This window comes from Strix uralensis, chromosome 1, assembly GCF_047716275.1.
Source record: "Strix uralensis isolate ZFMK-TIS-50842 chromosome 1, bStrUra1, whole genome shotgun sequence".
NCBI classification, from domain to species: Eukaryota; Metazoa; Chordata; class Aves; order Strigiformes; family Strigidae; genus Strix; species Strix uralensis.
The window spans coordinates 31,540,235-31,566,696 of NC_133972.1; the positions used below are offsets into that span (position 1 = coordinate 31,540,235).

Below are 26,462 nucleotides of genomic sequence, written 5' to 3' on the forward strand. Positions count from 1 at the left end.
TGCAGTTTGCAAAAACTGAAGTAATATAAATTTCCATACCTCTGAGTCCCATGCACTACAATATAAGGCTGCTAGCCTGCATTATTATACCTAAATGAGTTTATAGTAGAATAAATAGGTAAGATCAGTACTTTTCTGCAGCATCAATCCAGCTGATTGCTGTGGATGGCCAGGTAGGTGCTGAATGCCCTCCCTTCTCACCAAATAAAAGTGCCTCTATGTTGAAGGCAAGACACTTGGCTCTCACAGAATCATGCTCTGATTTTAATTTTAGAATAAAACTAATGGAGTACTACCCATACCTCCAGAAACCTCATCTAATTACAGAGGGTTTTGACACGTTACTTCTGAGCTGTTGCATTGTGTTGCCCAATTTCCTGTCCTTCTGTCCCTGTCTTTCACTTTGGTTAGGCAGTTAGCCCCTTGGAAATGAGAAGTTTCGCATGCAAAGCATGGAGGTAAAATCACTGTTTCAGACCATCCTACAGACTCCATCCTAAACCATCATTTTGTGCAGTGGTATTTTATTAGAAGTGTTTGACTTTTTTGCTTAGTATGCACCTGGAGCATCCTCCTCTGAAAGGTTGCGTGGGGAGATACACCAGGTAGGCATTAGGCAGAGCATCTGACACTCTTGAGTAGATGGGAAGGAGTTAAATGGGAAGGGAATGCTAAACATTGGCACTAAAATTGCTTTTGGCATGCAAATACCATGCTTTTCCTGACATAAATATTTTCAGAATAGGCCATTAGAGTTCAGGTATATAAAACCCTGCTTTTACTGGAAATTTTAATGTTGTAGTAAACCCAGAGATTTATAGTGAAAAATTGATGTCTGTTATCTCACTTTTATCTTTTTAACCAGCAGTTTTATAAATGCTGTATCTTTGATCTGGCTTTTTCCATCTAGAGACTACGCTATATACTCTAATAGGAAAGTCATTTTTAAACAGCTTCCCACACTGAACAAGCACGGTATTGTGGATCTGGCACGAAGATGTAACATGCCATTACCGCAGATATAGAACAATCTATTCAACTATTTTCCAGCGGGGGGAAAAGAAACCTTTTTATCACCAAGAGTAACCCTCTGGTAACAATGTGGCTTTAAGAGGGGGATACTGAAATTATTTCCAAAGCTGTTTCCTCAGGGTGCTGCACCTCTGGCTGCCCTGGTAGGGTCCAGCCTGGGGAGCAGGAGGGGGCACAGTCCTCTGCCCGTCACCCCACATCTCTGTCAAGTCCTCACCCTCCTTTGTCTCCCTCAGAGGAGCAGCTGAGTCACTTCCTGGGTTTAAATCTTGGCTTAAAAACCTTCTTTCTCACTCCCTCTGCGTACAATGGATTCTCTGTGGAGCAGGGAGGGATACTGCACAGGGAGACGCGAGGTGGAAACAAAATGCGCTCTGAGGTCTGCCATTGTTTCACAGGTCCACCTGAAAATAAACCCCCTCGCCCTCATGGGGAGGCAAGATACACTAGTTGGAAAATATTAGCTGCAGAAGTACACCACCCAACAGCCTCTATTTTTCTTTTTATTTAATTTTCTTTCTGTATTTTCCTCCGCCCGCTGCTACCCGGGGTGATTGCTCTGGCAGTTGAAGAGGTGCCATGAGCAGCAGGAGTCAGGCAGGATCGGGTGTTAGTGGGGATGGGAGAGGAAGAGTGTGAACGGAGAAGGCAAGATGGGCTTCTGCGCACGATCAAGAATTGCCCCATAAAGTGGCATGTCATTCAGTGAAACTGTGAAACTTGGCAGATAGAAGCTGATTTGTTTCTTTCACAAAATATCGTGTTGCAGAGTCATGAGAGAAGGAGATTTCTGGGTTTCTATTGTGGGAACAAAATGAATGCTTAAAGCACTCCAGGTCTTTCCTCTGCCCCATGTCTTAATTTGTTTTACAACATCTTTTTGCAGAAATAAAGGTTAAAGCCTCAGGAAATTTCTTTAGGAATTTTTTTTTTAATTCTTTCTCAGAAAGGGGATAGAAAAATTGAGCTCAGTTAACTTGTGTATCACTCAGTCTGGGTAGGCCTGGAGAAGGGCAGGCATTGATCCTGGCCGTATCCCACATTATTGGTATGACCTTGGTGGAGTAGGTTGACTTCAGTGAGTCTTGGGTTCCTGCTAGTAAAAAGTAGGCAACAACTTCTTGAATCAACAAAGATGCACTGATAAGAAACTGCCTTAAAATCTCTGAGGTGGTTCATGTCAGTATGCAATTGCCCACAGAAATCTTCATAGAGGGGAAAAAAATTGCATTAAAACCTGTAATAGTTCAAGCCAAAGGAGAAGGTACAGAATGGAAAATACTTAACCGGTAAGAGGATTATATTGACCTCTTCAAACAACTCCTTGGGGCCAGGCAGCCCTTTCAACATGTAAGGCAAAGGCTGGATTTGTTGACACACCGATGAAAAAGTGTGCTTCCTGAGCATGCTTTACACGTGGGGTCAAATCTGCTCCGGCTAGAGGCTCCCAGCCAGGCGGGTGGCAGTGTGAGCTGTTCAAATGCTGCTTACAATCTGCACAGAGGCCGTTTAAAGAACTGGTAGCAGCTTCAGGAAACGCTGTATGTTTGAGCCCTAAGGAGAGCTTCCCTGGAGGGATGCGGTGCACACCTGCCCCTGCGTTGGTCGGGAGTTGATGCTTAATGCTCTCATGGCCTCAGCCTGCAGTGCGTCCCTGGGAGGTGCTGGGGCTGGAACCACTCAGTGCCTGGCAGGATGCGGCCCTGCAGGTGGCCAAAAACAGCAAAGGGGGGTTCTTGGTTGGATGATTTTTGTCTGGTGGAAGGAGCACGAATGTGTGGGAGCAGCTAGGAGAAGTACAAGTTTAAGTCATTAAATGTACAAATGAAAAAAGAGAGCCAAGTAGAGAAAGCTCTTTACAAAATATAAAATTCTGTTAAAGCAGCAAGACGGCACAACATAAGGAATGTTTGGTACATGTTATTGAAACTGAAAAATCAGAGTATGGAATGAATTATAATTTAGCATAATCCATAATTTTACAGTTTTCATTTTGAATTATTTATCTTATATGATTTGATTAAAGATAAAACTGGCTGACAAGATCTTGAACATCTCTGCATGTCTTAATGACAAATGAAAAAAGTCCTCATTATAACTTCACCATTTAAAATTTTTTATTTGTATTGTTTCTATATAGCTCCCTTTTATTTTTAAAGCCTATCTCAGATCCGCATTGTGTACACGCGATTCCATAACCCATCAGGCTTCAGTGTTGCCTCAGTACCTCTGATTCAGTAAATCAGATCATAGGCAGCATGCTGTCATATAATAAGGTGTCTGATCCTTATTACCAGTTTGTTGATGCACAGACTCCTTCAAATTGACCATTGCAACACATGGTTTCCCCTGAAACTAGCTGTGATAATTAGCGTGGCTCTAATGAGACAGAATGTCACTGATCTTGTGCTGAACTGTCGAGTATCGACGCTACGGATGGGAACTGTCAAAGCTTGCCATCTGTGACAGAGCTTGGCATATTCCATTTGCAAGGTAGAGCATGCTCAATAGACTGTTTTTAAACAAATGGTCCATTTCTTGATTAGGGCTCTGTGTTCTGTTACCGTGGAAGACTTTATATCGTAGTTAAACTTTTTTCTTTTTTTTTCTTTTTTTTTACTGGGGTAAGCCTGTTAGGAAATGAAAATGTTACTAATTCTCAAATGGGTGCCTTCAATCTTCTGTTAGCTTTTTGGGGAGAGGTGTGGGGGAGCTGATCACGTATTTATTCTTCTTCCTTCCCCCAGTTATCTTAATGTAGTTCTTCTAAGGCTAGCACTTCCACAAGGGTTTTATCTGATTTTTTTAAGCTGCAAGGGATAGGGACAGTGTAGTTTTGAAGGATAAAAGAACAAAAATTAAAAAGTCTTAGATGATGCGCAGCAGGAGCACATGCGCCTGGGATGAAAGATTGAATCAGTCAGGAGAGTCAGGCACCCAGGCTCCCGAGACCGGCCCTGCAAAATGCCGTGCAAAAAGTCCAGTGCTGCTTATCATTCCAAAATATGCTTTGTTGCTTTTTATTTCCTCCTTCTCTGGCAGACCACACAGGGCTTGTTCTGAAGAACATTTTCACTAATCTGATCAGGCAGCCAAATACGCCGGGAAAACTGCTTTAATGATCCCACTAATTACCTCAAGTCAATATGAACTGTATTATTAGACTGAGGGAAAATATTCCATTAGGTCTCCCCCTTGGGAGTTTCTCCGCTTTGTGATGTCACTGAAGCCTTCGCCCTCTCGCTTGTAATTAATTTTATTTACACACGCAGGCACGCACAAGGTCACACCTGCACAACCGGAGCTGGCCAGGGAGCTAGTGGCACTCAGGCTTAATCAGATCTGTCATAATTACCATTCTGCATGTTTCTGACACACGCTGTGAAATATTTCAATTTAACTGCCGCTACCAGCACAACCAGATGTAGTGTGAGTGTGGCTGCATTGGAAATATTATTCCTCAGGATAAACTCTCTCCTCCTCCTTTTTCCTCCCACCCCCTCTCCCTTTTACAGCTAATGTGGCACAGAAGCTGATGTATCCTGTAAATCTTGAATGCAGCGCTAGATTGATAACAGCAGATTAGACAGTTTAACCACAAACAGCTTGTTCATTTTTCACAAATGAAAACCACATGTGGTGTAACTAAAATTTCAGGCTCCTTTTTTTTTTTTCCCCTCCTCTTTGGTTGTTGTTTCCTTTTGTGTGTGCATGTGTGTGTGCGCGTGTTAAGGTCTGCCTTTCACTGTAAAGGAGTGAAATAAAAGAGTAAACATATAGGGAGAAAGAGATACTGCTGTCTTTGGAGATTATTTCTCCGTGACCTTCCTTGCTTTGGCAAAGAAATCAGATATCGCACGGGTGTTTTGTCTCTCACTCAGACTTTCTAATCACTGGGTTTTATGCCCACTTATTAAAGAAGTCATCCTACTGTGCTGTTTTTCAAAATAACGTGCCAGCAAACACCTCGCTTTAAGAAGAGCTTCTAACCAAAAATGTAGTCTTCACTGCTACCTAAATTTAGCAGAAATAAAATTTTCTGCCAAAGTTTTTCACCATGAATTTTGTCTCTTTGCTAACTCTTCCCTCTAGCTCTTCCTTTGGGGAAAAGGTTCTTTTTAAAAAAGAATCATCAAAGTGTCTAGAATTTTGGAAAACAGGAAATGGATTTTTTTTTTAAATTTTATTAAAACATTCTAGTATTTCTTAAGAAAACAGATTATGTTTAGTTTTTAGGAAAATAAATGTTGTCTGTAAATTGCTTTGCTTTTTTTAGAAATCCATTTTTTCAGTTAAATTGTTCACCTTTCCCTAATTAAACAGCCTTCAACACTTAGTAAGGCGGTTTTTTTGAAACCATCTACTCTTTAGTAGATCATTGTTGGCTACTTTTCCTACACAGAGAAAAAAATTAATGCAATTTTGATAGACAGTTGTAATTCTAAGGTTCTAAAACAATTCTTACAGCAAGGGAAAAAACTGTAAGTGTGCAGAATGCAACTGAGCAGATTCCCAAAAAGCTGTGGCAGGTATTGTCAGGCAAGAGGAGTGGTGCAGTGCATCTGATAGAGATTCATCAAATCTAATCTGTAATAAGCCTTCCAGGGGACATTTAAAAAAAGGTAGCTTTAGTAAGAGATTGTTTTATCCATTGCCAGTGATCTGTGATGCAGTGGAAATATCGAAAGTGCAGGAGACAGGGAGCTAAGAGTCAGTGTGCAAAGAGTCAGTCAGAAGAAGGTGAGCAGTATGGTTTTTGAAAGCCACTGAAGGCACAGTTTGTAGTAGAAAATTTGGCTGCAGAGATTGCCCCCAGACTGTTGAAGAGAGGGTTAAAGACCCATGCTCATACTACTTGGCCATCAGTTACTAGTCCCCCAGAGCTGAGCCGAGTAGGTCAGGGTGGATGTGCTATCAGTGTCCCTCACAGCATGGCAGTGCCACCTCTGTTACTGACTCCCCCAGGGTCCGTGCTGACCCCGAACAAAGGGGAAATCTTGTCTTGGAGGTGCAGCCGAAGCCCTGGAGGTGCTATGGCTGCAGATGTCTCAAAAATGAAACTCAAAAAAGGAGTAAGGTGAGGAGGGCAGGAAGGCCTCGCATTGGAAGAGATAATGCTGAAATGAACTGTCAGGATTCTTGCAAGGGTCCAGAAATCCAGCTCTAGTTTCTTCTCAAAACTATTCAAAAAATGTCATGCAGTCAGGAAGCACTGGATCACCAAAAGAAAAAAAAGCATGGCACCCTCTCCCACCTCCTTTGAATCTTTTATTTTTAGTTTTTCTTTCTTAGGTAGAGGTGTTTCGGTTCCTACACTCCAGATGCATGAATCAGCTCTTCCCCAGGCAGCACCTGCTGTCTGCCTGACAAGAGGTGCTGCTTCTGGCAGGATGGATTTTCTTAATCTCTCTTCCCGCTTTCTGTATCCTCACCTTCTGTTTTGTTTTCCTCTTGCTGCCTTCACTAATTCCTCTCGTTACAGCTCTCCTCTTAGCCTTCCTCTGACTTGTTCCCACCCTGTTCCCCTTCCATACATACCATCACCATCCACCCTTGCTCCATCTGTCCCTTTCTTCTGTCCTACTGCTGTCCCCTGTGTGCCAGAGCTGCACCGAGGACATCCCACCCCAAGTGCATCCCCCCACCCCCAGTTGCTTTGCACAAGCACTGGCTTGTGCGTGGGGCACAGCATGGGCACCCCATGCCCTTGGGCTTCGCTGGGTGCTGGGGATCCGAGGTCTGGTCGCCAGTGCTGCCAACTTCATGGGTAAAACATCGTTCCTTTCTCTGTGTGGCGACACGGATTTAGCTGGGAAAAGAGCCATGTTCTTGATTTCCAGGTTGCTCATGCCTGCTGTGGGCAGATCACTGATTCGGGAGGCTTTTGAAGATTCAGTATGTTGGTGTTTTAACATGAAGAAACTAAAGCACTATTTAAAAAAAAGAAGGAGAAAAGTCTGAGTGAGCTGTACGAGAGTTAATGACGTATGGAAATGAAAACAAAGCTGTAGTGCCAGAGCTGAGGAGGAGGCTGAGGAGTTAGCAAGCAGCCCGTGGTTCCTGACAGTGGGGGAAGCAGGGTACCAAATAGCGCAGAAAACAAAAGAGAGCTTAACCCGTCACTAAACAGGAAATGACAGGGTAAAATTCCTCCTGAAAAACCGAAAGCTGCTAAACACGTTACTGCAAAGAATAAAGGCATCTTATGCAAACAGAAATATACAGTAACGGTCCAAGCAGCAGTTTGTTAAAGGAGGGACTGATTACAATTCAGGTGAAGGGTTGTTGGTCAAAGGAAGGAGAACTAATAGGTGTGTGTTTTCTCCCTATTTGTTAAATTCAAAACACATAACACCTGAAAGAATGTTACAAGATTTCTAGGAGCAAGGTGAGAAAGGAGACAATTTTTTGTTCTAGTTAATTTTTAATTTCACTGTTCCTAACAATGTTTCATTGTGTCCATTTTTAAATTTTCTTCACATTTAACCTCTAAGTCAAACTTCAGATTTTTGGTTACGAATCACCCCAGACTGTTGGCATATAATGAATAGGCTAGGGCAAGCACGCAGCTAGTTAAGTGGGGAAAAATTCCAATTTGCAAATATTTATCTAATTCCAATTCTGCCAGATTTGGTCTGAAAACACATTGTTATTCTGTGATCATCTCATTTTTATTCCTGTGCAGTGTCATGTTCCCTTACTTCAGGATGACATTTGAGAAGCATATGAAAATAGTTTTCAGGATCTTTGTAAAGTAAAGATGTTTGGACTGGGTTTGGACTTAGCAGAATTCCCTGAAGTTTTGGACCCCAACTGAGCAAGATTTGCACACGTATCAGTTATGTCTGTGGGTTTATTTAGGTGACAGGTATTTTGCTGAGCCTGGTGCTTAGCATCTCTAGTATATGTAACATGCAGGAGAAAGCTCTACAGATATAGGAACTTTCCACTGTTTATATAAAACCAGTTAACTTTTAAAAAAAGCTAAGAAGGGCTTGAATGCGATTCTTTTTATTTTTGCTTTAGGGCAGCCAGTTTGCTTCACCTCCGAGAAATCATTTGCTACTCTTATTTAATATGAGGAGAAAGTCTAACTAAAGGTATTGATTCTTTTTACCTGGGGAAGGGGGACAGGATAGAGTGATCAGGGCAGGAAAAAGTGTGCCTGCTCCATGCAGCACCTGATTTAAGGGCAGAAGCTGCTGCTGAAGCTGCTGCCTGGAAATACGGCTCGGGCTGAGGCTCAGCTTGGTTGGCACTTTTCTTGGCCTCTGAAGAAAAGTCTAACGCTAAGCACTGCTCTCTCTAGGAGCTTTTCCCTTGTGGCTGTTCTTGTCCTCATCCTGATGGCAAACTAGCTGAAAACACTCCTGTGTTGCTTCCCACCCAGGAGGGAGAAACTCGATCTCTCCAGCTTCCCTTTTGATTCAGCTTTCCTATTCTTTTAAGTCTATGCCCCAAGCAACCATGCTACAAGTAGGGGTATTTTAGCTTTCTAAGGGCTTCACTGCCTTTATTTTAACATGGGTGAGATAGATGCTTCTGTCTGTTTCCTTCTCATTTGCTGGGAGGTGTCTGTCTTTCACAGGTGTGGATTTTAAAGATTTTTTTAAACTATTGATGGAATGGGCATTATTTTCTGACTGTGTTGTGGTTAACAAAATCTGGAGGACAGTTAGGGAAATGTTTCTTTTCAATTTCCTTAAGACTCCCCTCACCCTTGGCATTATCAGAGCATTAAGTGTTCTTCACTACGAAGCTGAAAGCCACGGAAGCCAGATGAACTGCAAGAGACAAGTTAAAAGAAATTTTCTCAGAATATTTAAATGTCTAATTCAAATCTATATCAAAACATTTAGTTAGGCCTTAAAAATGTGGAGGGATGTCTGAGAACGGGTTTGAGCCATGTGTGTTTTGGAATGATGTCGCTTGTTGGAACATCTTGTCAGCTGAACTGAATTTACAATGAAGTCCAAATATCTATGAGCCTGTGATTCCTCAGTGTGTGGTAGATCTTCCCCTGATCCAAAATGAATTCTGGAAAGAAAAAACATATGACAAGAAGCCATGGATTTAAATTACTCCTTCTGGGAAATTATAATCTTTTTTAAAAAAATAAATCTAACAACATGATATACACACGTATAAGTAATTACGGAAGTGACACTTTGGCCCTATGGCCTTTTTACTGGAGGTCTTTTCCCCAAAGCAAATGTTAAATCTCTGTAAGCAATGTAATAATAAACATTTGCTGTTCACTTGTAAATTGGTAAAAAAGATTTTTTAAAATTGCTCGGCTCTTTCTACTAAAGACTCTTCTCTAGCTAAACTGCAGATATAGCTGCCATACAAAAATTGATTGCATGTTTAAGAATAAATAAATATGGGCTATTAAGGGTCGTGGTTGAATTTAGGGTTATATTTACTTTCAAGGGAAGCATTGGTATTGCAGTGAAATCAGTACTTCTCTCTACTTAAATAAAAGATAAAGGGCCATATATTACCAGTCACCCTCTGTGAAACCCACTGACCCATTTTATATGCCAGTACTATAAAAAGTAATGTACCAGACTAAGACTGACTTATTTAATAATTAGCAGTTGTTTTTTCTTGTTTAGATTTTTTTTTTTTATTGTTAAGTCCATTTTTGTCATGTGTATCTTGCAGTTACAATGCCAATGGAATTGTGTGTGTGAAAGAGGAAGGATCTGGAGTAGAGGAAGGCAGAATAAAGCTTCACCCACTGTTTGCATCTATTACTTTTTTTCCCCTTCTTTTTACATATGAATGTAGTTGCATTTTATGTAAGATTTTCAAAGGCATACATATTATGTTTTTGATTAGAGTTTGTGGCTATCTATCATTGCTAGGCACTGTGAAAAAGATACATTTGAACAAGGGAAAGGAAAGGTGGAGAAGGCTGAGAGCAGGGAAGCCAGACTTGGGAGAAGCCCTGCACTTAGTATTATTCAGTTCCCTCTGTACTCAACTAAAAAGTGATCATACTTATGTTTTCAGTCAGTTTTAGAGTTACATGTTAGGTTGTTTCTTTCCATGAGCTGGTAGTACCTCTTAAGTGCTCATACACAGGGAACTTACCCACCGGTTTTGATATAGCCTCAGACCTTAATCCGATGAGTTTTTTGGTAGCAGTGGCTCTTAGCTGCTCACCCTGGCTCCAGGTAGAAGGAGCGGTTAATACAACAGACGAGACTGGGAACAGGGCCACAACTCTCCAGGTCATTTTGTTTCTGTTCTTGTTTGCTGCTCGTCATTGAATTTTAGAAGTTGCTTTGGCAAGTTTCTTTCTCCTATTTCTTTGTTTGGATGTTTACAAGAATAGAAATATGTATTTAATTCTTAAGTGCTTCAGCCAGAGAGGAGAAAAGGCAGAGGGAAGAACAGACATTAGGAATCCTTTTCCCCTCAGATATCACAAAAAAACTGTGGTGAAATACTATCAGTACCACTAATAACTGGTCATTTGTTTTTCACAACCTGGAGAAGAGGTGGCAGTAGCATCCGGACAGGTGGTGTAGCTGAATAATAGGTTGGATAAGAAATTTAAGGAAATGTCATAATCTGTTCCAGTATTCTTCAAAAAAAATTGTTCCTGCTAGTGAAGTTTACCTTTCTTCTGAAAAGCCCTATGAGGTTGTGGGGTTTTCAGTTTGTTTGTTTTGCTAAATCTCATCTATTATGATGGCAGATACAGATTTACTTAAAATTCACATCTGGCTTCTCCTTTCAATGTTCTAGTAATGAAAGCCAGTAAAATAGATAAACCAGAAATATCTGGAGATAAAGGACAGCTTTAGGTTTCAAACTTTCTCTGATTTAGGGGAATGCTCAAAGGCAAAGCCTGAAACTTAAGGCTGATTAGTGTAAATAAAATACTAAGGCAACCATCTTTCTGGGAACATTTACTATCACTTTAGGCCACATCTCCAGAAGAGACATTCGTATTCTGGTATCTTTCCTCATCTTCTGGAACAGGCTGAAAACCAGCTTTTGCTTCTTGAATTAAAGATACACAGTTTTTTGAGAAAAATAGGGAAATCCCAAAGTAGTGAACATTCACAGCAGTTTTTAAAATTTCTCGAAAGTATGTGCCTCACAGAAGTCAGAGCTTAAAATTACTTGAAAATGTAAGCTAAACTGAAAAGATTTTCGCTAACAAATGTGTTGCTCAGTATCAAAACCCACTAAATCTGGTAGATTATTATTTATTATTATTTTATTTATTTATATTATTTATTCCTAAAATTTTATAAAAATATCCAGTGGCCTTTCTTTTAGCAGACTTCAGTTCTGTGAAGCATTTTGGTCTATTCAGCTTTGCATAGGAGGTAATAAGGACAATTTATGTATTTTAGGAAAGATAAATCTGCAGTCAGAATAAATTTTCCTGCAGTCAGGAAATTCCAGAAGAACATTTAAGGCTAAAAAGGACGGCTCTCATCATCTAGGTTTGTTCCCATGTCTGAACCCACAGGTATTTCACCCAAAAAGAAGTCAGATTTAAGTAATCTCAGCCTGAAAATGAATTTTGAATTAAATGCTCTGTTCTTACCCTGCAGTGGGTGTTCCCTGCTATATTTTTCTGGATAATACAATTGTAACGCAAACAGCATTTCCCAGATAATTTAAAGCAGTGTCCATTGTTACTTATTTGTCGTATTTGTTTGTGCTGAAGTAACATTTGTTTATTTTGCTTCTCAATGACATATGCATGAGCTTACTGATTCAGAACTTTCTGAATTTTCGATCCTGTTGAACACTGAGAAATCTCAGCTGAAGGGTTTAATGCATTTTCCAATCAATGTGTAAGGGAAATTTGGCCTTATCAATTTAAATGCTGGAGATCCTTTCATTGCATTATGGAAGAATCTTCTCTAAGCAGAGATTATTCTTAAGAACTTCATAACATTTAAAGGTTAATATGTTAGGTAAAGAACAATATCTTAAGACAAACATTTTTATTACAGGACATGAAGGGATAGTTCTGATTAAATTACATGATTATTTGAATGGGAAAGAAGACAAAGTGCATCATTTCTTGCCCTCAACTTTAATGCCTTTAATCAAATAATGACCTTCTGGAAATAGTTAATTTTAAGCATTTGGAAAGATCAATACCACTTTGCCACCAAAAAATGGCCCAGATGATGAAATTTGATGTATTTAAAGTACCATTTCACCCTTTTAACCTAGTAAATAATTTAAAATGCTTTCAGTACTCCTTTGCTACCATTATGTATCTCATTCAAAGTATTATGACTTTTCCAAAAGCAACCTTTCTGTGCAATGAGCAGCTTACAAGTTTAATACTAAAGACTAAGACTATATGCATATACTGTAGTGGTGATGTCGGCCTTTTCTCTTATTTTCTATACGTGGATTCTGTTTTGAAAAGAAGGGGAAACGTCTATGATGAACGCAGCCATTTGGAACAAAAATGAGATTTGTAAAGCAAGTTGGATGGCTCTTGAAGGGGAAAAAGTCAATATTTAAAGTTTAGTCCATGAGTTCTTTTCCTTTGTTTTGTCTGTAAGCTTTTGTGTTAAAGGTGAAGGATTTGGGTTGCTTAGACAATTAAGAGCCCATTTTACCAAGTGTAATTTCATATCTGTGTTCTATAAATTGGAGTGCCTTCAGCATTGTAAATAAAAAAAAATTGCCCTCTATTAGCATGTTTGTGGGCAGATTAAAAACAGTCTTCATTAGCATAAGTAACACTTACAGATTCTTTTAAAAGTAGAAAATTATTTGCTGAATGATAAATTGCTAGCTTTATAGTTAGTTGCTGAAAATGTGCTCATTCAAAATGCCTACTTTAGTCTACAATACTCATTTTTTTTGAGTTAGAAGTACTGTTTAATGGATTATGTACTTAGTCTTTGTTCACAGTAGATGCTGAAATGCAATTCACACTTTCTGCTAAAATGTTTGTATCAAATACCTCCCTATTTAGACTGATTTCTTTTAACACCATATATTTTTATTATACTATATGCCCCAGAGAATGATACAAAATAATCTTAGATATACTATAGCGAAGAAAAACTGTTCATATCTTAGCCCTGATACTCTAAAATGTTTTGCCTTCTTAGATTCAAATTACAGCTCTTCTAAAAAATGTTGGAGTCTTTGTTAGTTATTCTGTAAGAAATACTCAGCGTTTGGCAAACTATTATCACTATAACAAATTCACCAAACAAAAGAGTTCAGTTGCTCCACCTTGAAGCCCTTTCTTCCCAGACTAGATGTGTTTGTTGCTGATTTGGAAAGCTTTGCCCAGAAAAGATCTTTCATGATCATAATGCAACCCTCTTTGATCTAGTTAAGGTTGGTATTAAGTGCTGATTTCAATTATAATTTGTTTTTCTTTTAGTAAGAAAGATATCAGAATGCAAGAATATTTTGTTAGACACTCTATGTGAGAGAGCAGAAGATTTTATTTAAACACAGCACGGGTCAGACTGAATAAAATAGCATTTGGATACACAGATAAAATGCATAGATGCTTTCTTTAAAATAAGCATGCTCATGGGTCTTGCAGAGTCTAATGTTTGGCAGTTATCCTCTTTGCGCTTTTTCTGCAATAGTTTGGCAGTTCGGCTTTCACAGGTTTTTTTCCTCTAATGTCTTATGTTTCTTTACTAAATCCCTATCAGAAAACCAGACAGAAGACTCTTATTTATTTTAAATATCTTAGGTTTAGCATCTTTTTTTTTTTCACCATTTTCTTGCTTACTGTAGCAAGACCTTTGCAGATGGTACTTGGTTACTTGAAAGTGCATAACAGTATTTTCTTTGTAGCAGATGGATTTAAGACTTTTAGTTCCCAATAAATGTAGGTTTACAATACATAACTTTACAGGATTTGTGTTGTATATAACAGGTTTGAACATATTATCTCAGAATTCATCTGCATGGCATTTTCAGCTTATCCAGGGCCCATGCCAGTATTTTAAGTAATAGGGAGAGCATAGTGATTGATAGCAGCTAAAGGCGTGATTTTGAATAGAAACAAAGGTTTTAGAACAGAAGGTGTCAAATTAAACTTTGTCAGTTTGAAAAGTAGTAACATCCTGAAAGTTCTCCAAACATATTTACATGTGGCTAATGTTTATATTTTGCTTTGTACTCTCTTTATATTCAGTGTAATGTTGCCTGGCAAATTTACTCTGTTTTAAAATCAAGGTTGTTTCCAATGTCAGTGCAGAGTTTTGGGGGGTTTGCCTTGCTGCATAGATATATCAGCTTAATTATTTTAAGGCTGTTTTTTAAACGATGTACTATATATGCTGTATAAACTGGTTGTGATCTAATCTGAGTTATAAATATGCCATTATTATTTTGTGGTCCTTTCTACTTCCGGTAAGACTATAAAGACAGAAAAGACCTAATGGCCCAAGCCCTCCTTCAGAATAAATTGTTTGAACTAGACAGAAATTGGTGTAGAGTTATATGAGTAGAAAGGGAAAAAAATCAGCCTCGTTACGTTCACTTGTAATTCAACTGCATTGACTACAGCAGTTCATACTTATTTAGATCAAGTGGAAAAAAAACTTACAAATTTAAATTCACCATTAGAAAAGTCTGTATGATTATTTTTCCTAAAATTCACAAAAAGCATTTCATACATTCTGATTTAGCTGACTTTTATGAATGAGCGTTATGTCATGTACGGAATTCTGAACTTGAAACTAAACAAATGCTTACGGTTTTGTTTATTTGTTTTGAACCAAAAGAAAGCATATTGGTATCAAGTTTTTAGTCTCTTAAGCAAGTAAACTCCTACAGCCTCTCCTACTGCCCAGTTACTACATCTTCTGAGAATATTTGTGGGATCAATTTCCATAAATGTTTTCAGAAATAAACCATGAAGACCAAAAAATTGTTTCTATCCTTATAATTTGAGAAGAATTCAGTTGGTTGTTTCCATGTTGCCCATCATACATTTCATCAGAGTATGTCTACTTCTTTAAAAATGTGATGAATCCAGTGGGAAAGAGACATTATGGTAGAATAGCAGTCTATTGTGTGTACTGTGTCAGAAGCATCTGATTTCAGTATCTCAAAATCGCTGCTTCCCTGAAAGCCTAGCAGAGACATGCTTCAGGTTACAATTCATCAAATAATTTTTAGATAAGGAATTAGAATTATTATTTCAGTGCAAAAGTTGATAGAAAAATACTGGAAATACAATGTTTAGCCATCAGTAATTAATAACAGTAAGGTCTGATCTAGTAAATATAGAAACAGAAATAACAGTAAGGGGAGAAGGAATTTGTTAACAAAAACTGTTGTGAAATATGAGTGTAAAATGTGATTGCTTAGGAATTATTTTTACTACTGGACATTTAAAAAGAATTTCTACTGCCTTTTTTAAAAAAAAAAAAAAATCTGTGATTCACATGGTCACCAGACAAAATATGTGCAACTTCTAAATGCATGGTGCAATTTCTTTTCCAGTCTGTCTGTATACCTTAGAGAGGTGTCATGGGAGGGGACAGGTTGTCTTGTCTTTTTTTTACTTTCACCAAACTGCAGATGATAGTCAGCTCTGCTCTCTGTTTCACCACTGTTAGAAAGAGGACCAACAGTTTCAATGTGAAGCAATGGAGACTCCAGACAACCAAAGGACAATTTTTATGCTTTGGGGCAGGCTGGATTTTTTTGCTTTAATTAAAAATTTTATAACTGCATTTCAATTAGAAGATCTAGATTTGTTTCACTTCATCTTCTTCTCTCCTCCATCCCAACACACTACCTACGCTTTTTGATTGCACCTCTTTTAACTCACTGCTGAAAACTAATACTGCTGTTGAGCATAATCCAGCACGTATCCCCGTGGAAGCAAGGTGGGCAGAGAACTGCGAGCAACATGTTCATTTTGTTAGGGGCAGGGAGAGTTCATACATTAACGTGCTAACACATTGCAGGGTGCCTTACGATGGGGAGGGAGAATCCACAGACCCTTCCTACTGTTTTAAAAACATGCCATACGATTCCAGCTGGGACAGGCTGTATGTTATGTGCTCTATACGAAGGCATTTGGCCACATTTCCCAGTCAGCTTGTTAAACCTTGGGCAATACCCAGCATCCAGCCTTAGTGGTCAGGGAATGGGGTGCGCTCCATCCCCAGGGTGCTGGGGGCTGCTTCTGCTGCCACCGCTCTCCTCCCTCTCTCCTCTCTCCCTAGCACACCTAGTGAGTACCTGGCAGATTTTGGCCCCATTTAAATTTTTGCTTTCTCAGCTCTGCTACCACCATCTCTCTAACATTTTTCATTTTGATTATCTGTTTCTCGGGGGCTTTTTCTCCTGTGTCATTTGTTCGGTTTTCCACTTATATCCAAGAGAATATACTTCAAATTTTTATACACACCTCACTAAATATTTTCGTATACAATATGAATGCATTAAGATTATTTGTTTACTTTCACTTCTTCCTGTCGTGGCAATATTTTTACACTGCATTTATTAACTGTTTGCTAAAGATATGAATGTCTTCAGGAAAACACATATCTATATTGTATCTATGTATCTATTGTATCTAGTAGTAAACTAGTCTGGATAAACCATTTTTCAACTACCAGTACATATAAAAAGGATCTAAAAGCTTTTGTACATTTATATTATTTGTTGATTCGATAAAACGTCACATTATCTTTCCTACAGCATTAAGAAATAAAATTGCATGGACCTAGTTTTGAAAACAGATTCTTGAAGCTAAAAGAAATGAAGCATGCATGTTTTATACATGTAATATTTTGTTTCTAAATTTTAATATACCAGAAAATTTCTGGTGATGCACATTGTCCTAGCTAGAGCATTTACACTTTTCTTTTAAAACTACCAATGCACAATTAAGAAAAAAATCCCAATTAAGAAGACATAAAGAAACAATTGTTAAATTTTCAAGATGAACTTGTATGTCTCTTTTAGAAGCAAATTAGCAACCGCTGCAGTTCTTGCAGGGATTCTGTAGCCAGCTTTGTAGTATGTGTCCCAAAACCACATCTGATTTAGAGCAGGTAAGCTCTTAGGCAACTTGCTGTGCTGTGATGTGAAAATGGTCTAAAGGGTGTATCAGAAGCTTGAGTATATCTTGCTCCCCCTCAAGTCCTAATAGTGTACGTAAAACTGGGTCTATGAGAAAAAACCTGAAACAGATAATCATCTGTCACTTGAAATAAGTTCACCTGCAGAGGCACCTCTACTTGTAACAGATAGGAAGAAGATATTACTTGACTGTGTCTAGTCAAAGGATTCCTGTCTTTTGAAAGGACGTTAGGGAGCTCCTCTAACTGCTGTGATTTACATTAGGCAGCCCTATATTCAGGGCAGATATTTGAAGTGCTTGCTTGTTTTCAGTGGTAGTACCAGGATTTTAAAAATTGCTCAGCAGACAATCTACCAGCTCCTGAAACACGGTGTGGATGCTCTCGGATGGGTGTAGCCATGCATAAAAGAAAATAGGCAGCAGAAAGAATATACTGGCATCGGTGAAACCCCTGTCCTGCAGAGGGGAGCGTGTAAGGGATTCTGCCTTCATCAAGCGGTTTGTTTCTAAGCAAACAAACAATAGCACTGTGGTATGGGACCAAGGGGAAGGTGCTTTCCAGAACGCTGAAGCTTGGCGAGTGTCTGAAATAGTGAGGCAGCCTCTTGGTGTATCGGTGTTTGCTTTAAGTGAAAGCCCTTTCCTACCAGGGGAGAGTGTGAGAGAATACAGCACCTCTAAAGTACACATTTCACCCTCGTGAAGTGAGGAAAAAAACTAATGTTTTGCTGGTGTTATCTTCAAGGGGTGGCTCTGTGAGCTGTTACGTTGGAAAGAAGATCCCTCACCAGAGAACAGGACCCTCTGGGAGAATCTCTCCATGATCCGAAGGTTCCTCAGTCTTCCTCAGCCTGAACGCGATGCCATTTATGAACAAGAAAGCAATGCAGTTCATCACCATGGTGACAGGCCTTCCCACATTATCCATGTGCCAGCAGAACAGATTCAGGTTAGTTTACCTTGGCCAATCCCGCAGAGCGCTAAGTAAATAAAGCTTTAAACGGAGCAAAGGAAATTAGTGTTTCTTTCCTCCCGGCCAGGCTAAATGCAGGTCTCCTGGTACGAGATAAGAGCACGCTGCTGTCTGCCACCAGAGTTCAAAGGAGAGCATGCGACCACCCATGGTTTTTGTTTCGGTTCGGTGGTTTTTCACAAACGTGTGTGGACGCGGTGGCACAGCGGCGCCTGCGTGCTGGGCAGGGCGAGCCTCCGTGCTGGCTGTCCCTGGCTAGACAGGTGTCAGGACCCAAAGGCAGAGGTGTTTGGCATCGATTGTCAAACACCTTACCAGCAAAGTGGGAGGACATTGTTGCGCTGCTGCTCAAAAGCTGAGCTCGAACCCTCAACAGTGGTGGCTCACCCTGGGTAGGAGCGAAGGGAAGGGGATTCCTCATCCCACTTTAACCCCAGTCAAGTCTGGGGTGAGTCAATGTTTGTTTGTTTTTCCTTCAGAGCCCCTCTCCCACCACCCTTGGGAAAGGAGAGCATAGAGGCGCTTTCTTACCAGGCCTGCTGACCGCTGGACCTTGGCTGGGTGCTGCTCCGCAGGTGAGCTGGCACAAGGGCACCGTGTCAGGGAGAGAGAGGAGGGGATGCAGGACCCACGCCACGGGGCTTGGAGACAGCCGGCCTCCACGCTAGGGCAGCCCCGGCGGTGCCCCCTCCTCTGGGGGCTGCGCCCACCCTTTGCTCACATGGGCACCACGAGCCGGGAACGTGGCTGGCTGTTTCGCTAAATATTGTAGCCCAGGTCGGCAGTGCGGACTGCTGTCTCTCGGAGCTGGGGACTCTTTAATCCCTTCTCACGAAAGACCTGAGGTCAGCCTTTTAACTGCTCCCTCTTAAAGGGCAGATATTACCCTGTGCTTTCCCAACCTCAGCTGAAATACCGGTGTATCATTTGTATTACCTATACAGAAAAATATTTACAACGCTAGGAAGGATAGAGATATCTCACAGCCAGAAACAACACGGGTGTATATTAAAGATAAAGCAAACTGAATAAGACAATCCCTTAGGATATCAACTACTAAAATAATTGTGAAAGCCTGGAAACTTGCTGTTTGATTTAGCAAAAAGAGAGAGAAAGATCTATATTAAGTAATAAAACAGCACTTGTTTGAAAATGTACATTGTTTTTAATAAAATTGCTTCTTAAGGGGATAAAAGGAGAAGCTTATGCACAGTATAAACATTCAACCACTATTCCACTTACTTAGATTTTCTTGCCTTGTTGATAAAAGTTGTGTGATTGATTTTGCGAATATTATTCACATAAGCAGTTGCATTGTAATCTCTTAATATGACTTGTAAGAGTGAGGATTGGGAGATCAGGCCTGAGTTTTGTCTCTGCTCTTCTACATGGTAATTTCTGTAGATGCATAAATATGTATCCAAGACACAAGTTTTCAAACTGTATATATAAAGCCTCCTGTCTTGTAAGAATTTAATGTGCTGCGAGTAGTCTTGAATCTCTTTGGGATTGAAGCCTTGAATGGGACTGCTCACAGACCATAAAACATGAAAGCATGTGAACAAGGATGAGGCAAGAACCCTAATTCCATGAGAATTTGTGTCAGATCTTACAATACGAAGATCACTTAAAGTAGTGGCTTTTAAACCAGGTGTTGAGACCTATGCGAAGTCTCCACAACCACGAGTGGCGCTGCAAAGTGGACAGAATTGTAATTCCTCCAATGTTTATAGTATTCGTACAGTATTTTGTGTTGCTTGGGGTCTGCAAGTGAGCTGCAACTGGAAGCTTGGAAACCACTACCAACACACAAAAAAATTGTCAAAGAGAGTCTTGCAAAGGGAAATGAAATGTAGTGATAGCAACTGCTTGTTTTGCTGCTGTTGTTTTTTAATAATAACTGGTGGTTTGTACCATATGACAAGAAATTTGCTGATCCAAAATATCTTACTAACCAGTGCTTCCTGTGCTGTGAAGTGAAAGAATTGTCAACAAAAACAGTAGCTGATAAATTTACTTTTGATTTTAAACATTATCTTACAGTGTACTGTACTCCGGTGGTAGATGAGAAAAACATTTCTGTCCCAAGGGCTCAGTGCCTCACCTTTTAAGAATGTTTCTGAATCCATGCTTGCAAAACTTCATTTTAAGCTCTTGTTAATTATTTACATCATGATTTGCTTTATCTTATTCTTCTGATGTGCATACTGGCTCATTTTCATTGCCTGAGTTTTTGGAATGCAGCATGTTCCCTTCTAATAATAATAGTGCAACTTATTTGGAGCTTTGCATCTTAGTGCGTTATAAATATTAACTAAATAATCCCCAGCACAAACACAGAAGCAGGTAAATATGTTTGTTCCCTGTGTATACGTTGGGATACTTGAACACAGGCAAGACAGACCCTCTCCAAGACCACAGACAAGAGATGTCGGAGCCAGAAGGGGAAATACAGATTTCCTACCTCCAGATCTCTTTGTCCTTGCTGAGGCTGGGTTTGACAGTGTGACATTAGGCGCTTCCAGCTAACATATTCTGTCGTAACATTTGCAAGTGTGACGATACTTTAGTGCATGCTAAGGTCAGATCAGCACTGGGATATTTCCTCACTTAGCTAAAATGCTCTCCTCCTCTCTGATCCCCCCAGTCCCTTAGTCTAGCTGTTGCTAGAGATTTGCAGCCCTTGGTTTTGGGCAGCAGCTGCTGCTGCTGGCAGAGCTCCTGTGTGTTTGCCCTCATCTGGCACTTTTCTCACTTTGCCCTTGCTACAGTTCTGGCTAAGCTGGTCAAGTTAATCCTATACTATGTCACCTACTTAGCATTTTGTCTCGTCTGCACTTGACTCGTGGAGCATGTTCATTAAAATTTGTCAGCTGAACCGCACCGATGTCACGTCATTGGCGCTTTCAGTCAGACAAAGCCAGAGTGTTCCCTCCACCTGTCTGTCCATATCCCACCGTCCCTTTATCCCGCATCTCTGCTCACACACAACAGACATGTGCAAGGTATGCAGAGACTTACTAACTCGTATTTTAATTCTGGTTCAGCAGTAATGGGCTTTTTTTGCTTTTTTTTTTTTTTTTTCCTTTTTGTTCTTTAAACTTACTAAGCCTTTGTTTATAGCATTGCAATTTCCACCCCCCTCCCCGGATTTTTTGGTAACACAAAAAGTGAGCAAGAATACGTGTACAAAAAAAATGCTGTGCTTTGTCTTGCAGCAGCAGCAGCAGCAGCAGCAACAGCAACAACAACAGCAGCAACAGCAACAGCAACCAGGTCCCAGACTACCCCCAAGGCAACCGACAGTAGCATCACCAGCTGAATCTGAGGATGAAAATCGTCAGAAACCCCGACCACGAACAAAGATTTCTGTTGAAGCCCTAGGGATCCTACAGAGTTTCATACAAGATGTAGGCCTGTATCCAGATGAAGAAGCAATCCAGACTCTCTCCGCTCAGCTTGACCTGCCCAAGTACACCATTATCAAGTTCTTTCAGAACCAGCGATATTATCTCAAGCACCATGGGAAGCTGAAGGACAATTCTGGTTTGGAGGTGGATGTTGCAGAGTACAAGGAGGAAGAGTTGCTCAAGGATTTAGAAGACAGCATCCAAGACAAAAATGCAAACACGCTTTTTTCAGTTAAACTAGAAGAAGAGTTATCGGTAGAAGGGAACACAGAGATTAATGCTGAATTGAAAGACTGATCTAAAAGTATTATTTTCTTTCAACAGTGCCGCTGGTATTTACTAATGAAATGAAAATTCCATCTTGCGTTCTGTCAAAAACCTTTATTATTCATTGTTTGGCCAATGAATCTTCCAAAACTTGCACAAAAGTTGAAAAAAAGGATAATGCAGACTGCACTAGATGTTTTACTCTGTTTTACAAACTGCTTCGCAGCAACAGATGAAGCGTTGAGGATTGTTTGATATTAATTTGTGTTCACTGGATACACTGTGAGTGTACCCAATAAGCATGATACCAGTGATTTTGATTCTGGAGCCTTCAGACAAGCATTACAACTTTTGTGATTTACTGTTTTTCGTTTTTGTTTTGTTCTTGGTTTTTAATTATTACTGTAGCACTCCACACTTGATCTTTGGAAACTCACATTTATTTAAAAAAATAAAATAAAAAGAGTTTGTTACTCTTGTTCTATTGTATGTTACAAAAGAACTATAGACTGTGGAATGCAGTTTAAAGATAACATATGCCAACAAATGCCTTGTATTATATGGCACTGCCGTAATTCAGATTTGTTTTCTTTTGGAAATAAAGGTCACTGTATTTTTTTTTTCCATTCTCATTGTTACATGGTTTTAAAGAAAATGAAAAAGAAAATGTGAAACACAATTTAGTCCTCATTATTTATTTGTAGATCCTGCAGCATCATGTTGTAATTAATTTTTTTGGAAGTTTCCGTTAAATGTAATATTGCTTCTCTTGTTACCATACTGATTTTTTTTTTCTATTTATAAATGTATTTTGATGGGCAGTAAAACAAAGTGTCTTAAAAGTTTTAAATAGAGAAAATGTGCTTTACACAGTTGCCTATAAAAAGTGCTCTATGTTATCCAAGCAATTCATACTATAAGCTTCACTCTTATTGTTGTATGCAATTTTTACTATCATGCAAATAAGCTTAGGTAAATAAAACTAATAGATCACCTTAGAAACTTATGCAATTAATGTGAAAATAATTGATGTTTGCAATGTGTCTTCCTTTGGTTTACAATCAATTTTAAAGCTACAGCTGTATAAATTTTCTGTATAAAGGTGTATTTCTTTTTTATGAGTTTATTGCTATGAAAACACCAGTTATTTTGTTACAGCTGGCTGTTTTTATAAGTGTATCACAATTTTCTTTATGCAGAAATGTTCTGACTAGGAGTGGTTATTGACTGTAACTACACAATTAAAATTGTTTGTATGGTATGATATGGCAGGGTTTGTCTGCGTATGTGTATATCTGGGAGGAAGAACTTGTTCTTAGTGCACATTGTACCTTCTTGCCACCACTTTGAAGATGACATTTCAATTGTTCTCCTTTAAAATCACAGGCAGAATTTTTTAATGACCTTCTTAAAATTTGAATTTAGATAACATACTTCAAAGAGAAGCACAGTTTGGTTATGAAAATCATAACCTGTCTTTTCTTGGTTTAAAAACTTGCCTGCCCAACAGAGATAGCAGGATATTATTGAGTCAAAAGGCTATCAGGCATAAACATACTTACAGTTCCTGGCAGTAATGCACTTATAATGGATACAGCTGATTTTATTTTACACTAGAATTATGCTAACACTATTCCTTGCACTAATGTGTAAACATTAAAAAAAACATTAATAGTCACAAAGTAAATAGGAAAGATGGGCTTTGCACATAGAAGTCCCCTTCTAAGCAAGATTATTTTTAATGATCACTAATAAGGTCCTTGATAAAGCCATAACAATTCGTGAGCTCTGAATTTGTGCAAGGCTCATGTCTAGGCTAGAGAGAAGTCCACAGCTGAAAGGTGTGAAGTACACACCGTTGTTCTCTTTTCCTAGGAGAGAAACAATTTACACCCTGTGCAATTAGGGCTTGAATAGAGCTCTTCTAAAATGACCAAAAGTTTGCAAAACTCTAGACAAGTTTCAAAAGCACAAATGGCTCTTAGGTTGCAGCAAATTTCTCCTTATAGCTCCATTAAGTTCTTTAAGAAGATACATACTAGGCAGCAAAGCATTGTTTTCACTCCACATCTTTAAAAGTGCCGGAGGTGCCACAGCACCCTTGGGGGTTCCTTGAGCAGGTCCCAGCTGTGGCACCTCTTGGCTGCTTCCAGGACTGTGTTGGGGCTGCACCATGATTTGGGTTTGGGAGCCAGTCCAATTAAAAGAAAAGAGCCTTAGTACCGCTCTGGGAGGGAAACAAGCCTTAGGAAGGACACGGATGTGTAATTTGGCATTGCATTCCAAGAGAAGGACAGTCAATCTATGCCCTCACTTAAGGCTCTGGTAGTAGCTATAAAGCTATTGATAGCCCAAAGCTATGCTGCTCGCAAAATGGCAAAACATAAGCCTAGTCCAGGGAAGTCCCTGTGGTCACCATTGGATTTCTTCACTTATTTCAAATGGGTTCATTGCTTTGTACAGCCACACAGCTGCTGGGAGCTAGGACAGATCCCTGTTCACAGCCATGGGACAGGATGAAATGTAGCCCAGGCAATGCAAGCTGGCTTGATGTGCAGGACAATACCACTGGCACCCTTGGGCTGGCTGAAGTGCAAAGCGACCATTACAATAGGGCTGCTTATGAAAAAAAAAAAAAATTAAAAATGCACTTTTAACCTAATATGCGTGCATGTGCAGTGTAGAAGGGAAAGTGAAGGAAAGACTTCCCTGGATTATACCTCTCTTCACGCTGAAAGCTAATACATGCAGCACACCTAATACCAGAAACAGGGCAACAAGTCCAACACCCTATAAAAGGATAAGAAGAAATGTTTATAAAATTGTCTTTGCTATTTTGAAAGCAATTTCCTTTTCTTTTATCCTTTTAAGTTTTATGGGTGCTGAAGTAGAGGCCATGTGAGCTCGCAGATGGTTATTATAGCTGTTTCTTTTCCATTATCTCCGTTTTTCTTTCGCCCAGCATAGCTGAGGTTATCTTCCAAGTAGCTCAACCTCTATAGTCGCATATTACCTGCACACAGTTTTGAATCAGTGCATTTTTGTGTCCCAGAGGGTGGGCTGCGAGTACAGTCTTTTAACTTGGCCTAAGTGACCTAAAGCATTTTTGTTAAATCCTTAGCAGCGTTTTCAAAGGTGATACAGGTATTAAGGAGCCCAGCTTTATGTGGATGTGAGAAATTTATCCTGTTAGGAGTTAAGGTACTACAAGCATATGCCACCTTGACTCATGGACTGGTTAGACTACCTAGAAAATTACTTTATGTCCTTTCCTGTTCCTTTTTCTCACCACCTGTCACCACCTGGCATAATCCTACAAAAAAAACCCCTTTCTATTTCTGCAAAGATTAAGAAATCAGACTGGACTTCTGTAATGAAGAACACAAATTGAGACATCAAAACACTATTACAGAACACTATTAGTTGGGAAGTTGTTAGTAAAACTCACTGAGTAAGACTTTACTGAGAGTGTATGAAATGAGTATTTCATATATACTTAGGGAAATAGGAATAAAATTTAAGCTGCAAAGAAAGCCAAATGCCTAAAAAGGAGGGAACTGAATACTGGGTGGGGATAACAGGACTTAGTTTTTGCTATAAAACTGAAGTTAAGTATTTACTATGTTTTATGGTGTTTACCATAAAAAGTGGAGTATTTTTACTCCCAGCTGATTCCCGTTGATCTATATTTAACTGACAAGATTTATGTGTATATGCTAGAGTCCCCAGTGTGTGCTTTTCAAGCGTGAAAGAAAACCAAACAGGCCCCAGATTCCAAGAATTCCATGGCTTAGGGACAGTCTCAAGCCCCAGCCATACATATAAGGTTGCTTATCATTAAAAGACTCCCTACCCTACAATGCAGGATTTTAGATTTGTGTTTTGTATAGCTCCTTTAAATTGGTCAGATGAAGCAGAAAAAAATGTCCAGGTTTTAAAGTAAATTATTCTGCTTAATTTTTTCTTTAGGTTGGGAAGGTGCAGCAAATGGAGAAAGAAGGGAAGGTTCCACCAAACCAGTGACTTTGATTCAGTGATTTACCAAGTCAGTACTTCAGTTGTGTGCTGGGAAAGCACCATCATCGCTAAGTTCATTTGCCAAAGCAAATACCCAATATGTTAAGAGCAGTATAAATTAGATACTGCAGAAAATCTACTTGAGCATCAAGTATTAGCAATTCTGCTTAACTTATTGAACTTGTGCTTTGATGTCAGGTACATTGCAGAGACCAAAGGTATTTTGATTTTACATAATGATTTATATTGTGGTTTGAGTAACAGTCCCATAGCAAAGTAGGAATATAAATATACTCCCTGGCCTTTTTTTGCCCACAGATGTAATTTTAGTTTGGTCTCCTCACAGTGCCTTGCGTCCACACAGTCTCTTACTACAACAAATGAGCTAATATTTCAAACTGCAATAAGTGATCCTCCTTGGAGCAGGAGTAGCACTACTTGGCAGCGAGTTTGTTTGCTCTCAGGTTCATACGGGAGCCTTCCCACCAACTCTGCTGCTGGCAGCCCTCCCACTACACCACGCTGCATTGTTTTGCGTTGGCCTGGCCTGGACGCCCTTCCTGCTCTGGGTCATCTTGCCCAGATGTCACCTCTCCTGGTTACTTGCCAGCACTCAGGTATGTGTGCCACAGTTTACTATTAGGCAGTAAGGGGTGTATGTACCTGATGTCACCTACCCTTTATCGTT

General features: G+C 39.6%; 1 protein-coding gene across 5 annotated transcripts in view; it reads left to right on the top strand.

The window, feature by feature from the left end:
- Window positions 1–23,021, top strand: part of SATB1 (SATB homeobox 1) — a 93,401-nt gene extending 70,380 nt beyond the window's left edge. For 3 of the 5 annotated variants that reach the window (XM_074861336.1, XM_074861328.1, XM_074861343.1), the window contains exons 10-11: window positions 17,853–18,056; window positions 21,299–23,021. In XM_074861336.1, the coding sequence (XP_074717437.1) occupies window positions 17,853–18,056; window positions 21,299–21,787 (693 nt within the window). In that variant the 3' untranslated portion in view covers window positions 21,788–23,021. Of the gene's footprint in view, window positions 1–17,852; window positions 18,057–18,559; window positions 18,656–21,298 lie in introns of all 5 variants that reach the window. The other 2 variants (XM_074861358.1, XM_074861350.1) reach the window with 2 other exon arrangements.
- Window positions 23,022–26,462: the final 3,441 nt, after the last annotated feature.